General features: G+C 35.5%; 2 protein-coding genes across 2 annotated transcripts; one reads left to right on the top strand and one right to left on the bottom strand.

The window, feature by feature from the left end:
- Positions 1-13,049: 13,049 nt before the first annotated feature.
- On the top strand, positions 13,050-14,160 carry LOC129790392 (TM2 domain-containing protein CG11103). The gene has a single exon (XM_055827874.1). The coding sequence runs from the start codon at positions 13,158-13,160 to the stop codon at positions 13,719-13,721; it is 564 nt and encodes a 187-aa protein (XP_055683849.1). The 5' UTR covers positions 13,050-13,157; the 3' UTR covers positions 13,722-14,160.
- On the bottom strand, positions 13,732-16,704 carry LOC129790173 (uncharacterized). The gene is made up of 4 exons (XM_055827547.1): positions 16,487-16,704; positions 16,264-16,421; positions 14,166-16,180; positions 13,732-14,056 (listed from the first exon to the last, which is right to left on the bottom strand). The coding sequence occupies exons 1-3, from the start codon at positions 16,595-16,597 to the stop codon at positions 14,176-14,178; spliced, it is 2,274 nt and encodes a 757-aa protein (XP_055683522.1). The 5' UTR covers positions 16,598-16,704; the 3' UTR covers positions 13,732-14,056; positions 14,166-14,175.
- Positions 16,705-16,768: the final 64 nt, after the last annotated feature.

Below are 16,768 nucleotides of genomic sequence, written 5' to 3'. Positions count from 1 at the left end.
AAATTTTATTCGTTTCAAAGAACACAAAATGTCTTGAATGATCTTGAGTATTTCATCATATGCAGCATGTCTCTATCTTACACAATTTTGCAATGTACAATTAAAATTGCAAAAATGCAAAATTTGCCCTTTTTCCATCTCCCAAAATATACATATGTACATAAGTAGCTATAGTAGTCAAAGTTCCCGTGCTTTTTTCGTATATACATAGCAGTAGAAGCGATGATGTATGGCATCTCATTCGCACCCAATGTGCGCACTATCGCTTTTTTTCACTTCCTCCCCGTTATGACGTCAGAGGCCAGCGAACGACGTCATCAGAGAAATGAATGCTCACACGCTCTATATTTGGGAAGAGAATTGTTGTTAACTATAGAAGACACAGTAGAAGAGCATTTATATTTCGAAAACTCTGCACATCAGCCATATTCTCATAGATATATTCTGCAATATAGAGCGCCCTGCATTTTGTGGGTTACGGGTGGATTGGGTGGCTCAAGTAAATTCCACCACCAATTTTGGGATAGGTACTGTATGTATACAATATTGGTATAGATTATAAATATCCCAAGCGAAATAGGAAAAAATCGTAAAATCACATAGCAAATTGCTTTTTTTGCCTCCTTCTAATCCAAATACCATGAGATGGGAAAATATTTTCATGAATATATATAAGTCACATATACAGCCATAAGCTCAATGGGTGGAAAACAATTTTCCTCTTAAGAATGGGTGGTTGTGGAAAGAAAAACAATCGCGATGTTCCTCCATGCTCTTAGTATCGATTGCTTCTGTGTGTTACATAATTACGGAAATATGAGGATATCTCTCCGCCGTGTAGCATGGTGTGCAGAAATACACGAAAGCTTTCCTCACAGGGATGATGGTGGGGCAATGCTATGTATCTATATTATATGTATGGTAGCTTTTCATCCACATCCCCTTTCGTTAAGAAAAATGGCAAACGGGTTGAATAATTCACGAGATGATGTGTCGGGGATTGGATGAAAATAATGATTTTCATCTCGCATTGCCACCTCTCGTCCGCAATGGGAAACAGCTAAAAATGTAGGCTAAAGAAGGTATCCCAGATCTTGGCATAGAATCGCGGTTAAATGACGTCACAGTCAGGGACGTCGCCATAGTAACGCATCCTTCCATCCAACTCAATAGCATAGTGTGGCACCGAAGCCCATTTGCCTCTCTGCGAGTACAACAAACTGGGCATGACCGATTTATACATTATGTATCACTTGTATATACCGTACATGGCCCATATGTACCCTCTGTGCGGAGACACTGAGCATCCGTCAGCGGGTGGTGCAGGGAAGTGATGTGCGTAGGTGGCACACAGAAGATGCTCTCAACTACATATTGCTGTGTGCGTTGGTAAAAAGCTTCCCGCAGCATACATTTGCGAGAAAAAAAAACTTCAGCATCTGCACAAAATTCCATCACGATAGAAAGAATTTTTTCCAAGTCAATAGTTCGGTTACGGAAAACCCCCATAGATATGATTATATTTTCTTCGATTTTTCATTCAACTAGAGCACATTCAATCCTAAAAGTTGAATAAAATGAAAATTCTTACAATGCCAGCATCATAGTCTCCCTTTCAAGCAAAAAGCACAATGATTTGTGGATTTTCAAACATCTTCATTCAGTGTGGGGTGGTTTGGAAAAAGAAATTATCCCAAAATTGGGTCAAGTTTTCATAAAGACGGAAAATTCAATTAAGGATGATTCTTCAAAAATCTTCCCTTTTATGCGGGACAAACACAATGAATTGTGAATGTAAGACACATGGTGAGAGATAAGTGAATGTATACACTTTATGAACCATTTACAAAAGTACTTGCTTGGTTGTATACAAAAGAATTTCTCAAGATAAGGCTAAATTTCGTTGAAAGTCATAAAGTTTATATTTCGAACCGCATCAACCACTATTCTTCATACATTTAATTATATAATAATAAATGCATAGACGACAACTTCGAGTGAGAGAAGAATTTTATGGAAGGCAATTTGGTATAGGAAACTCAAATTTAAAAAAAAAATCTGTATTTTGTGATTCATAGCATATAGTAGTAATACTAGTTAAAGTCAAAATGATGAAGAATAATTTTTAATAAATAAAATTTAACTTTTATTATTCTCTTGACATTTGGTATTAAAAAAAATCATTGAATGAAGAAAAATATTAATACAGTTTAAGTGCAAAATAGAAATTTTCTCTTTTAAAAATTGAGATATAACGTCGAGAGGCCGCTAAATTGGTTCAATTACACCTTAAATGCAAAGGTGAATATATGTAAGTACTGTACTAAAAGATATTACATTAATGCATGTGCTGTGCAGTGCATGCACCAACGATGTAAACAACTCTTCAATTTTAGAATAATTCATGGGATCCATATTGAAATCTATCTATCTCCAGTCTCAATTCAATTCATATATCAGGATCCAAATTCAACATAAGTCACGTTATCATCTGTCTATTTATGCAAATTATCCAATTTCCGTATCCAATTTAAGCACAGTTTTAATGTAAATTACGAGACTTTATATATAGAATTGTACTACATATTTTCAGTAGGTTATACAGTGACAGTATAATAAGGAAATAAACAGATAAATAATATTTAAACTTTGCAACTATGCGTGCTTCAAATCCTTATTTTTTCTATTATTGTATTATTCTAATTAAAAGACTTGTGCGTTATTTCTTTAAGTAGGTACATATCTCAAAATTAGCATAAATATGAGATAATAAGTTGTATGTAATCATTGTCATTTAATATATTTATTTTAAAAAGACCGTTTCACTTTGCATTTGCTCGGTATTAGTGGTAAAATTATTTAATTAACTGAAAAGTTTTTTATAATATTTTTTTTCTTTACTTAATTGCATTTTTTCATAAGAATTAATTAATATTTATAAATAAATATCTATACAGAACACATCATGTTCTATTGTAATTTTAGCCTCGTCTTGAATTCTATCAGTCTTATTTTTGCAAAGTATTAAGGCAAAAATAAATAGAAAAAAAAACCAAAACCCTCAGGTCAATGGATTCTCCATTGTTGAGTTTGTATGAATCATTTTCTTTTTGTAATTTGTAATTCACAATATAAAATTTCTTGCTGATCATTAACATCAGGGAATACGTCACACTTGCATTTTGCACACAATATGAAATTTCATAATACCCCGCAAGTGATCTTGAAAGAAAATTCAAGAGTAAAAGTGTTTTTATTATTATTCGTGCATTGCTGCAAAAAGGTGAACGTCTGCATATTACGATGCTGGCTGATTATACAAATAAATAGAGGTAGTGTAATTCATGTTTGCTGTGGAAGAGGTGTAAAAAAGAAACAAAGAGTAATGAAATTTGTGTTAAAGACATGTAAACACTATAACAAAGATTATCGTGAACTACACTGCGAGGAAAGATATTTAAAACGTTGCTCATGCATTTTTGATTTTTGTTTTATGATCAACTGTTCATTTTTTTTAAAAATATTTAATAAAAATTTAAGACTTAAAAGATTTTACCTGTGAAGCATTATACAATTCAATTTTCTTAAGTTCGCATGATTCTAAGATTTAAATTTAAGCTTCAACATATTTAAACTTTTGACAGGCAACAGGATTTAAAGATGTTGACATGCAAAACTTGTTTGTGAATTTGAGTGAAAGCTTGCACGCTTTTGAAGTTCTTCCCATTATATATTGTGTTACAATAGCGCAAATACTGACTTTTTTTTCAATCGAAACTTAATCCCTAAATTTAAATATGATTGACGTACATACCTCTCCTACATATCTGCTATGCATGAACTTCCTCTAATACAAAACCGTAAAGCAACTATGCGCCAAAGTTTTCCAAACTAATTTAGGAACATTCCATTTGAACACACATCAAATTTTCTTTAGTATATGGCAAAAAGCTGCCACCAAAAGCCTATCTGAAATTGACAATCTGAAAGAATTTTCTCTTCAGCAATTAGGATATTATTTTATGGGCAATTTCAGTGAATTGTGTAAGAGCTGCTGATTCTACGTACATTAATACATAATGTGAAAGGCACAGGCCAAGTAAATATTGCCGTATACAATCGATGGTGTCCTAATTCGATATGGGCGAAACATGGTGAATCAAAGAGTCAATTAGTATGTTGGAAATGCCTGCGGTTTTATAGTGCACGCCACAGTTTTATAGCATAAATTTATGTCATGCATTTATTGGAGTCCTCCATTTATAACGATTGAGGAATCTTTTTTCTATACAAACCATTAATTTGTTCACATAAAATAAAATGTCATCGCAGTTTTCTTGATTAAATTAATTACACCTGTATGTGCTTCCTTTATTAAGGAATATGGTGTTATCAATATTCTTTTTGCGTAGGCACCTATAATACTTTTTTTTAAGGAAATAAACCTAGGATATGCTAGCAGTTTTATATAAGATTAAGGAATTTTATCCACGATGGTTTAGTTTTAATTTAAAAGAGTCCTTATTGATTTTTTTACCACTCCTCGAGCATATAGTAATTTTCAACTTATCACTAAAATTATAAAATTAGCTTCTGACTCTATAGTTTCATAGGTAGTGAATTATGTATCTATCTTTGTAATCTATATATCAAAAGAATTATGTAAAGCTTATAAATACCAAATAGACTTTATGATCATTATGAATGGTAGAAGGAATCTGAAAATGTGACACAAAGGATGAAAAAAATGAAGAGAAAATTAATATGAATCACTTTATTTTATGCTATAAAGACTTCCCGATATTAAATATTTTATGAATATTATCAACTGTTCTCCGGAACGAGAGTTTTTCCCTCCCAAAAAAATGTATAAGCGCCGTCAGAACATTCTCGCAATCTCGTACATAAATGAGCATTTTTGTATGATACCAGGCTATGTATGTTATGTACATATTACATATGTATGTAATTCGTACACTACATGTCCTTTATACCGAACACTTCATTTCTATCTTCGCACTAACCTTATAAGACGATTAGAAAAATCAAATAAATAAATTTGCCAATATTATATAATTTTAATGCTACATAAATGCTTAAATTTTAAAAATAAGTTAATAGGTGCAAAAGACATTGATCGTTGTATAGGGAAGCTCTAGTATAATGTGTTTAGGTTGCAAATATAAATATTATAGAGTCATTTCGTCGTATACAAGGGTGGTGGCGAGGATGAATTTTCAGGCACAGGAAATCATTTCCTCCTTCACATATACACCCACACACGACCCAGGCTCACTCGGTCGAACGAGCTATGGTGTGCGAGTACATTTCCCAGCTCGTGCTCGCCTTGGTGGTGGATGATGACCTACTTTCCATTGTAACAGCAGCTCCAAATCGGTTGGGGTATACTTTCATGTTGGGATATCACGGAGGGTTGTCCCGGCGCAGGGACGACTCGCAGAGCAATATTTCATGGCTCCTATGTATGCTGGCTTCATTCGCGCTTCGATCCTCCCTCTATTGATATTTTTCTCCCACATTCAAAATCCTAACGCTGCTATATATTATTTTATCCGTATAACGAAATCAATTACGTATGGTTGACACGGAGGAAAATTACAAAGTTTTTCTCCGTAATTACTTTAATTAAAAGACCCTTTTTCATCCGACCAGTGTGGAAAACAAACTCCATGTTTTCTTCCAAACTTGTACACACAAAAGTTACCTACTTCAGTATCCTGTGAAAGGAGATACTTTTCAGCCATAAAATTGGGATGTTTATGTGCAAAAACTCGGGGTTATATCTCAATCGATTTGTGGGAAAAGAATTTTCCAACAGATTTTTCCCCGTTGAATTCGCCATGAAAAATGCGACAGAGAGGAAGAATTATGTCCAGCTCTAGTTTTGCTTTCATTGAACTCTTTGAATTAAATCTAACAGGAGGAGGGTAGCGTATATGTATTAAATTGTTGATTCTGAATTTATATTAAATAAATTTTCTTTCATGCTAATATTAGATAATCCTATACAGTATACACATATATGTTATATGTTTTATGTATAACAGCAGAGACAAGAGTTTTCGTGACTGAAGGCCATTTTTAGAATGAGTTCTTAAGTGTTCTCCGATGCTTCATTAGACAATTTAGTGAGATGATTCGCTGGTATGAGTTCTAGAAGTGGAAAGTCAAAGAGTTTTGAAGAAGAAAAGTTTTTTTTTTGGAAGTAAATTGGGGAACTTTGAGAGATTTCAAATTTTAATTTCAATCGTGATTATTTCATAAAATCTACAGAATATTTTTCATTCAGTTTTTTTTTTTGAAGATTTTTCGTTGGTTTTACACTGAAAATTTCATCTCATGAATACTTTTTGAGAAAACGAATTACATTTTCACCCAGAGCGCCAAGTTGTTTATAGCCAAATTAACCCCTTGGAATGCTTTTTATATACCAATGGAGAGCTAATTAACCATAGAATAACTCTGATATTTTCATTCTGTTGGGTGTATATGTATTGTATATAAAAATAAATATACAAACGTACCCATTTCTACCCCTTAGAATGGCAATTTAGCATTTTCGCATAGGAATTATATTGCCAAGCTGTGTCGACGTTATTTCTGGAGAGCCCCCGTGGAAAAATGGAGCAATTTTTAGGTAACATTGTGCTTCATATCCTCTGTGGCCCATTTCATATAATGGTAGCTCATGCCTGGAATGTTTTTGTGCAAGTCTGATGGGTAGAGTAGGTTTATGTACATTGTTGTATAGTTTTTCTATGCAGATTTATCTAGGATGGATTCTCTTTCTCTCCCCCGTATACAGCCAAACTGATGCACTGAAGCGATGATGCTGGAGATTTACTTGCAAATTTTTCAGTAGAATATGGAATAAATTTTTAATAAAAAATTTTAATGAATTCCTGTTAGCGTTATTTTTGAGGTGGCTAGAGATATTTGGTTCCTTTCCCATCACAATCCATCAAGGGGGGTTATACTATTATATACAAACAGCGGCAGTTATTTCGAGGGCAGAACAAACATGAAATTCTATATATGATGGCGGTTGAGAAAATACGAAATGATGATATATTTTTTAGGATAGTTCAAAGGGACGTTTTCCTCTACACACATTCAAGCACTTTGGTGGAAAGCCCGAGGATTCGTTTTGTGTACAAAATGTGCTCATTTTGTGGGTGAATGAACTTAATTTAATTTAGATCTGTCATCATCATCTTCTCATTTTGCGGATTGTGTAAATATTTTGAAAGGAAATTATTCTGGGGGTCTCTCTCATGGTAAAATATCACATTATAGAAGCAAAAACATTTAACATTTATTACATATGCACACATATACCTACCTTATAAGTTATCCTGCATATATTCTGAAATAACACCCCCGAACTCGTTTATATTTTTGCCTTTTCTCTTTCTTCATATATATACTTATACACCTACAAGCGATATTTTCTCCAAATTTACGATTGCAGAAAATATTAATCATCAACATATCTCTCGAGGGCAATTACACGTCCATTTCTTTTTCAATTATATACCTACCCACCAGGAATAATGACAAAAATGGTGGTATTATAGAAATTACAATTTCTTTTTCCTTTATTCTACATGGACACACAGACTTTTTGTGAATTCTCTCAAAATGTCCTTCTGCTATTAAATATCATTCTGACGTGGGAGTGTTAAATTTTCATAAGGGGAAGAGCAGAAAGCCACAGACAATTAGAAAATCAAAGGAAAGGGCTGGTAGAAAATGAATTTCATTAAAATGCGATAAACAATAGGAAACCTACCAAAATAGAGCTTTTACATCCTCGAAAATGGGATCCCTTGGCTATTAAAGGTCTTCGCCTAATTGATTGTGTTCAAATTATTAATTTCCCCTCTTCATAAGCACGTTTCCACCAATTACATCGATTACATCATCAAAAAGCAATTGTAACATAAATATGAGCAAAAGTCCTCGAAGAAAGGAAATTGGGTCAGAGAACTAGGGGGGTTTGGTTTTAGGGCCATATAGCTTTAGTGAAATTTCAATTATATTGTGTAAATGGGAACCTCATTGGAAGTTCCTATTGAAAATCATTCTACCATGTAGAAGAGTCTCTGAAATATATATATTTGGTGTTTTTAATAATTTCCCGAATGACCCTTTACCCTTTTCTTACTTAAGCTCTTGTGCGCTCCTTTCAGCTCTCTAAAATGTTCTCCTCAATGAAATTCAGTCGAGCAAAATAATTCTTAATGGAAATTGTGTGACTCGAATTACGCGAAAACATTTTAGGAATTTGTATTTGCTAATGCTCATTGTAATTGATTTAATTTAAAATGAAAAATAAATGAGAGAATCTGAGAAAATGGAAATCTAAAATATTTCTCATAACAATCTTCACGTTTTATTCTTTTTTTCGCCCCTATTCACAACCTTCAGAAACCCTAATTGGCTTTCAATATATATTTCATGTGTTCTCTTAAACAACATAAATTATACTCCATTTTCATATTTTTTATAATCAACTATTATTACTCAAAATGCATAAGACTTAATGCATTTATTCTAAACTTTTTTAAACTGTTTGAAGTCTAATAAGTTTTTGAGATTGAAAGCTCAACTAAACTAAACTAACTAAATGATCTTTTGTTACAAATTTTTAATGTACATTAAATTAAATTTATTACTTATTAAATAATAATAAAATGGGGCCAGTGCGTTTAGGAAAAAACTGCAAATCATTTATTAATCATGCAAAATGGTCTATACCCTGTTTGCAAAAAGAAAATGTGAATATTGTGCGCAGATACTTTGTAAATGTGAAGAAAAAAATCAAGAAGCCAAATTGACTAGAAGGAAAATTTATAACATTGTAAATTTACCAGTAAATTTCTTCGTCTCCCAATTTACGTGGTGTTCTCTCTCGCAAGAGAAATCAAAATAAAACGATACGATAAAGCGTGAAGCTATATATATTTTCTTTCCATATAGCTTTACGCACTACACCTAAAGAAAAAATTGAGATAAAGAATTGGAAAGCAATATTTTACTCACAAAAAAAGAGAATAATATGTTGCTATAAAATGTAGAAAGGTACCAAATAAATCTTAAAACTTGTAAATCACAGAGAATCTAATTTATACATAGTACAGACCTTTGTATGTACTGTACATTTAATATAAATACTTATACATATTAGACATGTGAGTTTAATTTAGTTGAGAATGAAATGAAAATTGGAAAGATTTTCATTTAAATAATTGAATATTATACATAATACTACAGCTAAGCATTGCTTGGTGGTAAGGACACCCCTATAGAAGGGAAGGAGCTAAAAGGGACGAAAATATCATTTAAGAAAATCAGCAATTTCAAGATTAAATCATAAACGAGAGAAGGGATTTATTAAGAAGGGATATTGAGACCATTTCATTACACTCTTGGATGTCAATCATTGGAGAAAATGTCACTGAAAAATGGGAAGAGGGAGAGAGAAAGCACCAGAGTAAATATCAAAGTTCATGCATCAATTTATATAATTTTACATCATTCTATATATCTATCTCGCCAATTTGAAGCGAAAGGACTACAGCCAGAGAGGACTTTTAGAGAGCATGCGAATAGGGGTGAAAATGTCAAAGTTCGCTTAACGTTTTCCAACCGTGCACACAGGGCAAATCTCTCTTCTCTATTTGCTAGTATTCCTGCACCAAGGTTACACCCCTTTTCACTTCACTATCTCCTGCAACAGAATTTGTTCGCACCAGCAATTTCAATTTTGTGCAACAGTGCAGGAAAATCCCTTTAGAATTATAAGATGCAAATTCTAAATGATGTCACCCATTTATACATTTATACATACCTATATACAACATTCCTGATGCCTTAATATTATTTCTCTGAATAGGATAATTTAATTTGATTCAAACCCAGGAACTAGGACAAAAGAGACATTTTCTTTTCAGTTCAGAGAAGAAAGTCAATCATAACGCGTCCAGTTATTAGAGTTGGTATACCACAACGCGGATGGGTCAGTTTATGCGTTGTAATTTAATTTGTGAGCAGAATTAGTAGGCAAAGTTGATTTTTTTTATGATATTCATCAATATGAAAGATAAAAATGCTCATATCTGAAGTTCTATAAGACCTACAGAAATTTCTTGACTAGTTTTGGAAAGGTCTTGAAACAAGCTATAAGTTGACATATATATCAGTAATTTTCAAGGTCACATCTAGAACAAAAATGGCGGATATTTGTTTGACCAAAACATTTTTTTGCACTTTTTGTCCTCATGGAATGGTTCTACAGGTTTCTGATGTTCTAGAAAGTTGTAGAGATTTGCAAAACCTTTAATTTGATACCAAGTTGAGCCAAATCGGACAAGCCGTTCAAGAGATATGGCTCTTAGAACTTTTCAAATTCAAGAATTTTTCAAATGGCTATATCTTCTAAACGGCGACATAGATTTTCTTCATTTTCGGACTGATAAAAGATATTAAGTCAGGCTACAACATATCAAAATTTAAAAGAAATCTATGATCGGGGTTCGAAGATATTGCCCCTTAAAGTTAGGCAATTTTTGTTTTTGTTTTTAGCGCCTCTTGTGGATGTTTTTGAAACTTTAAATGTTCTAAGCAGTTGTAGGGCTTCTCAATACCTTTCATTTGATACCAAGATGGTCAAAATCGGTCAAGCCGTTCTCAAGTTATATTGAAAAAACACTTTTTGCTTTAGACCGCCATATTTGCTAAACGGCTTGACCGATTTTCAAGTATGAATTGTTGGTGAAAACGTCTCACTAAGCCCTACATCATACTAAAATTTCAGATCTCTAGCTACAAGGGAACTGGTTGACGAAGTTTCAAAATGGCGGATGGAGGCCATCTTGGATTTCGAAAATGCGAAAAAAAGAAAATTTACACCCACATTTCTATAGAAAACTTCAAACCGGAAGTCTCTATCTGTTACCGTTCTCGACTTATAAGGCAAAGTATGGCGCACCGGCCGGCAGGCCGGCCGGCCGGATCAAAAATTTTCCACCACCATTTTCGTAATGTGGGATGTTCAAAACGTGCTTATACCAAGTTTGAGCCCGATCCGAGGTGGTCGGTTTTTCCGACGATTACAATACTTGGTATGCCACGATTGTGGTATACCAACTAATTTAATGATTTTTTTAAAACATTATAATGAAATTCCTAAAATTTTATAAGAGAATTCTGACTGGTGATTAGGGAAGTTCTAACCACTGAAATTCAGTAAAAATCCTTGCAAAAATTTACATTCAAAGCTCACAAAATCTAAAGCTCATATGTTCTTTATCCTTTTAAGCTTTGATTCCTTTTATGTAATTTTTAAATTATTAATTAGGTCGATTTTTTATTTAGGTTCTCTGGATGTCTAAAAGAAATTCTAAATAAAAGAATTCTTGTGTATTTTGTGAGCATTGCGAAGTATATTCCTCAATCTCCTTGATTTCAATAACCATGTCGTACTCGTTAACTCCACATAAGCTTTGGGGTTTTTGGGCAGCAAAAAAAAAGAGAAGTCGACAGAATATTCACAAATTATATCAATTTATGAAATATATCCTGCCATGACTTTTTTCCCCCACAGAGAGCATTAATTCTCGTGCGATAGTTATATTTTGGGTTAGACCCAGGCTCCATATTATGTAGGGGAGACATAATGTATGCTACGCTATATGTTCGGATCAGGTCTAGGTCATTCTAGAGCGAGATGGCAGCTCCAAAGGGGAAAAGGATACACTGTCTATTTGGCGTGGGGGCTATACGAAAGGCGCACATTACATAATGTACATAATACAAAAAGCTCTCTATAGGAGATACATATTTACTCGCCCCCACCCTTTTTCAGCTCACAGAAGGAATATTTCTCTCACATTTACTCCCCAAAAGTCACAGCCATATCAATCGATAGTTGCTACAAAAATATAATTTTCTCTCTACACAACATCTCTCTTGCCATGCCCATAGTACATTTTAGTACATTCACATAATAATAATAAAAAATAATGTCTCTGACCAAAAATTGCGACAAAAATAATTGCAAAAAATTAAGCTTGCCATGGAGGAGTTGCATCAGAAAGCCCAAAAGCTCCAAAAAGCAATTTTCGCGGAGTTATTGACTCAATTTGTGCTTTATGTTTCATATTATAATTATGGCACCCAAAAGCACAAACGCATTAAATTACAGAATTATGAGATAAATGTCTTTTGGCGCTTTCAGCAACTTCAGCGACATTTCGGTTTATGAAAAATTATCATCAAAGACTAAAAAAAATAATAATAGGCATAAAAACGATTAAAAATAAAAAATAAAAACATTTTAAACACATTTGGTAGAAAAGTTAGTTTTATTCGAGAAAGGAAAACAAAAAAATTATATTATTTTATTGGAATTTCAAAGGAAAATGGAAAAAATGAGCTTTCAACGATTTTTTAGCGCGACGGTTATTTTTGAACTTTTGAACTTCATGCGCATAACCTCAAAATTTACTTTTTCTCGCGAGAAATCCCAAAATCTCGACTCCAAATAATAACTTTTGAACTTTAACGTACTTTTCTTTGCATTTCGTCAAAATTCGTGACACCTTGTTTTTTTCCCAAGTTTTTGAGCATAAAACGCATTTTTGGAGCTCCTGGGGCACTTACGGGTGCTCTGGCGCCCCCGAGAAGCCCCGTTGTGCGGAAATTGGGGCTCGCTGTTTTGACGGTTGAAATTAAAAATTCGTAATTTTGACGGTTGGGGATTTTACACGCACTTTTTTTCTCGGAAATGGATTTTCGCGAACTTACGTAATTGTTTATGCCAATCGACTCGGCGTCGCTTCCTGGTCACGAAAAACTCAATTTTCGTGGACAATTCCAACGGAAAACGCGTGAAATTTGCGAAAAACTGATCATGCGAGCGAGACGGGTAGCAATGAAATGAATGAAATGCATCCGTCTCATTTTCTCTTCAATAAGCGCCAAATTCAAAATGTTTTCTTCTTCTTCTTTTTCATGTTGTCAAATTTTGTTGTTGTTTTTCCGTGTTTTTTTTAGGTTATCTTGAAAAAAATTAAAAATTATTGTAAAAAATATAGTGAAAGCTAAAAGTTATCACTAGAAAGGGATTTGAAATGATAAATGTTGTGGTCTTCTCCACAATTTGCTCCCTTGTTCTCACAATTCTCCTTGGAATTGATGAAATCGAGAGCGCCCAGATTACCACAAAGGACAGAGATTCCATCTCCATCAATCACAACACCTACAACCCATTGGGGCCCCTCGTGAAGTGTTCCTTCCTGCCCAGCGACTTTATTGACTGCGAAGCCCCACAGCTGCGGGGCAACAACACGTATGGGTGCAGTAAATTCGGTGGGGTGTACTTTGAAGATGTGGAGAAGACTTCCGTGAGGTGTACGGTGCTTCCGGAGATTGAATGCTACGGCGAGAGGACGTTCATGCGTGATGGGGTGCCGTGCATCAAGTACACCGATCACTACTTTGTCACGACGCTCATCTACAGCCTCCTGCTGGGCTTCCTGGGCATGGATCGCTTCTGTCTGGGTCAAACGGGAACAGCTGTGGGGAAGCTCCTTACTCTCGGTGGCCTCGGTATTTGGTGGATTGTCGACATTATCCTCTTGGTGACCAACAACCTCCTGCCGGAAGATGGAAGCAACTGGGTTCCGCATGTATAAAAATCAACAATTTTTGTATATGAAGATTTATTCCTTTTTCTTTTTATTTAATTTCTGCTAATTGCTTGAACTTTTTAAGAAAATATTCCGAGATTTTGCACATTTTTGTTGTATCTGCTGCACTTTCTTTTTTAGAAAAGGAAAATTCTAAATTACAAGCTAATTTTCTACTTGAAACAGTAAACTCTTCTTTTTTTACAGTGAAACAGTGTGTAAAATATTTACAATTTTGTCTGGATCTGTTAAAATTTCTTTAAAATACGTTTTACACATCAAATCTTTGTACTCTATCGCATATTCGTTATGTGGATAAAATGATGATTTTCTTTTCATCTCTGCAATCAAAGAGAAATTTTTTTGTAAATATAAAACATTTAGAGATATTAGGAAGAACTGTACAGAAAGTATTTATTAAAATTTAAATAATGTAGACTGTTAACTCACGAATTTTTGTTCATTTGTTGCTATTTCCCTTGCGGTGCTTCTTCATTGTCTTTTCCGGTAACATTTCATTCGACGGAGATCTCTTCCTCTTGTCCCCCATTTGCAAGCTCAGCTCCAAACTCATCTCTTCGTGATGCCTCTCAGCTGATTGGAATTGTATTTGAATGTCATGGAGATTTGTAACTTTGTTCACGTCCCGCTTTGCCGAAATGCTTATATTCTTCGTGTTGATGAGCTGTAGCATTGAGAGGAAGTACCTGGGCAGGAGTGTAAAGTCCTTCTTTGCTTCCATAAATCCACCCAGAGTGATTTTTGAGCTACTAGCTACGGGATTCTTCTCCGGATTAACCGTATTGAGGATCTCTGTGCCATAGGCGTGAATGTCAAAATGCCCCCGAGATTGAGATTGTCGCAGAATGGGCTTGAGATACTCATGCCAGCGATTTACTTTATCCGTCATACGCTTCATATCGTCAACACTCTGTTGATGCTTCTCAGCTGCAATACGTTGCAGATTCTTCTGATGCTCCGACACTTCAACACTCATCGGCACAGGCTCTGCAGATTGACACAGAACATCCATGTCATCCTTAATTGCCCTCACTGGTGATTCACCATCAATGAAGGACTTCAGGATGGAACCATACCCGGAATCACTGGTACTTGAGAGAATTTGCGATGTATTCTCCTCGAGAATTGAATCCATAACATCCATTGAGTGTGGCGGGGATTGAATGCCCGAATCTGCTGACATTCTCGGGTGCTTCTGAGGACTTATCTGGGACATCTTTTCTGGATTAACTGTGGATGAAAGGACGGCCGTGAAGCTGAGATCTGTTGACACTATTTCTGACTCATCAAATCCCCGGAAACCTTCACAATCCGGCGGTTCTGGTGTCGATGGGGGTGTTGGGATGCTCTGAAGACTGAGATCTAATTTAAATATCCTCCGAGTTGGTGGAGGAGGTGGCAGGGGCTTCTCCGCATTCCTCCGTTCGGCTATCCATTCACTCGGTAGTGCAAAGAGGCACCTGCTCCGGAGCTTCTTCTCCGGAAGTTTCAGAATATTGTACTCAACGATACTTCGTCTCTCAAAAAGATTAAGTGGAAGTGAAAAGTCCTCAGGATGCGTGAGGTATGCACTGTCTATACCCAAGAGATTCTTTATGGATACTTTTCCATCAAATTCAAGTGGAGGGCCATCCTTGATGTGCTCCATAAAGTCCACAAGTTCCACATTTGGTGACAAAATTCGCCAATCCGTCTGACTGAGATCGCCAATTTGAATGGTACTCTGCGACATGCCGATCCCTTCGTCATCGCTAAGCAAAATATCCGGAGATTGGGGTGTTTTAGGCACTTCTTGCAGGTGATTCTCTTCGGAAACTTCCATTGATTCCCCTCCTTCCTTGCTGTCTATTTGCACAGACTCTCCTCCTTCTTTGGACTCCTCTACTTGCGTTGAGAGCTCTTCCCCTGATGGTACCTCCACAGTGATTGATTTCAGCATAGACTGGGTACAATCCTCCAAATTATTCGCCTCATTACACGTAGTTTCAACTTGCCCTTGTCTGTAGTACTTCCTTAGATTTATATCATTCCCAATGGTTTGAGTTTCTGCATCAATATGCCCGCTGAACACTGTAAAATCTCTCCGACGTCCCACTATATCCTCACCGTCGTAGTCAAAAATGTGACTTTCCCCAAATGATGTGTAATGCGAGTCCTCTTCCTCAATCTCCAGACGCCTCCGGGGATGCTTCTTTGCACCCTTCGCATCCCTTCGTATGGTCCATCCTGAAAATTCATCCTCAAAACTCAACCCTCCCTGACGATGCACCTTCCGGACTATTTTCTCACACAGCGACGCCGCTGGGAGACTCTTGAACTCCTTCGGCAGGAACTCCACACAGTGGAATTTTTCACAAAGCGTTTCCGGACGAAAGCGCTTTACTCGTTTTCTCTTACTCGTCGTCGTCTCCCCTTCATTTTCCCCGCTGCGTTTGTTGCTTTTCCTGCAATATTATCACCACAAAGTGTTAGTTGGAGAGAAAATGTGCTGACTTTGCGGCAACTTCTCTTATCACAAAAATCTTACTCTGCATTCTTGAGGCATTCGCTCTCACGCATAATGTTGTAAACAATCTCCTCCACATAATCCACCTTCCTGCCGTAGATTTGAGCGGCATTTATGATTAGCATTGCAGCTTCTGGGAAATTGGGCTGTTTTCGCAGCTCCTGGTAGCGCTCCAGCCACTGAAATATGCAAAAAATGCCATAAATACGCGTGATGTTGTCATTTTAATGGCGATCGGTCTCACTTTTGCCACTTCGAAGCCAAAACATTTCTCCACTTTTTGCGCTGTATCAATAAACAGTTGCGTTATTTCTGCAGCATTTAAATCCTTACTCGTTCCTGCGGTGCTGAACATTTTGTTTTACCCAAAATATTCAGAATTTTGATCAAAAAACACATTATTTTCTGTACCACAAACACAAAACACACCAAAAGCGTTCGAGACACATCTTCTTCTTTTTCTTCTCATAAATGTTTCAAAACAAAGGAGAAACATGTTTCAATGTTTCATGTTTTGCGAGTTGTG

The sequence above is a fragment of the Lutzomyia longipalpis genome, chromosome 2 (assembly GCF_024334085.1).
Source record: "Lutzomyia longipalpis isolate SR_M1_2022 chromosome 2, ASM2433408v1".
Taxonomy (NCBI): Eukaryota; Metazoa; Arthropoda; class Insecta; order Diptera; family Psychodidae; genus Lutzomyia; species Lutzomyia longipalpis.
This window is presented reverse-complemented; position numbering and strand designations above follow the sequence as displayed.

Bases quoted from the DNA above. Each gene is read 5' to 3' on its own strand.
- LOC129790392 (XM_055827874.1), top strand. From the start codon at position 13,158: ATGATAAATGTTGTGGTCTTCTCCACAATTTGCTCCCTTGTTCTCACA.
- LOC129790173 (XM_055827547.1), bottom strand. From the start codon at position 16,597: ATGTTCAGCACCGCAGGAACGAGTAAGGATTTAAATGCTGCAGAAATA. The intron at 16,422-16,486 runs GTGAGACCGATC...TGCATATTTCAG, and splicing joins TTGGCTTCGAAGTGGCAAAA to TGGCTGGAGCGCTACCAGGA. The intron at 16,181-16,263 runs GTAAGATTTTTG...ATAATATTGCAG, and splicing joins GAATGCCTCAAGAATGCAGA to GAAAAGCAACAAACGCAGCG.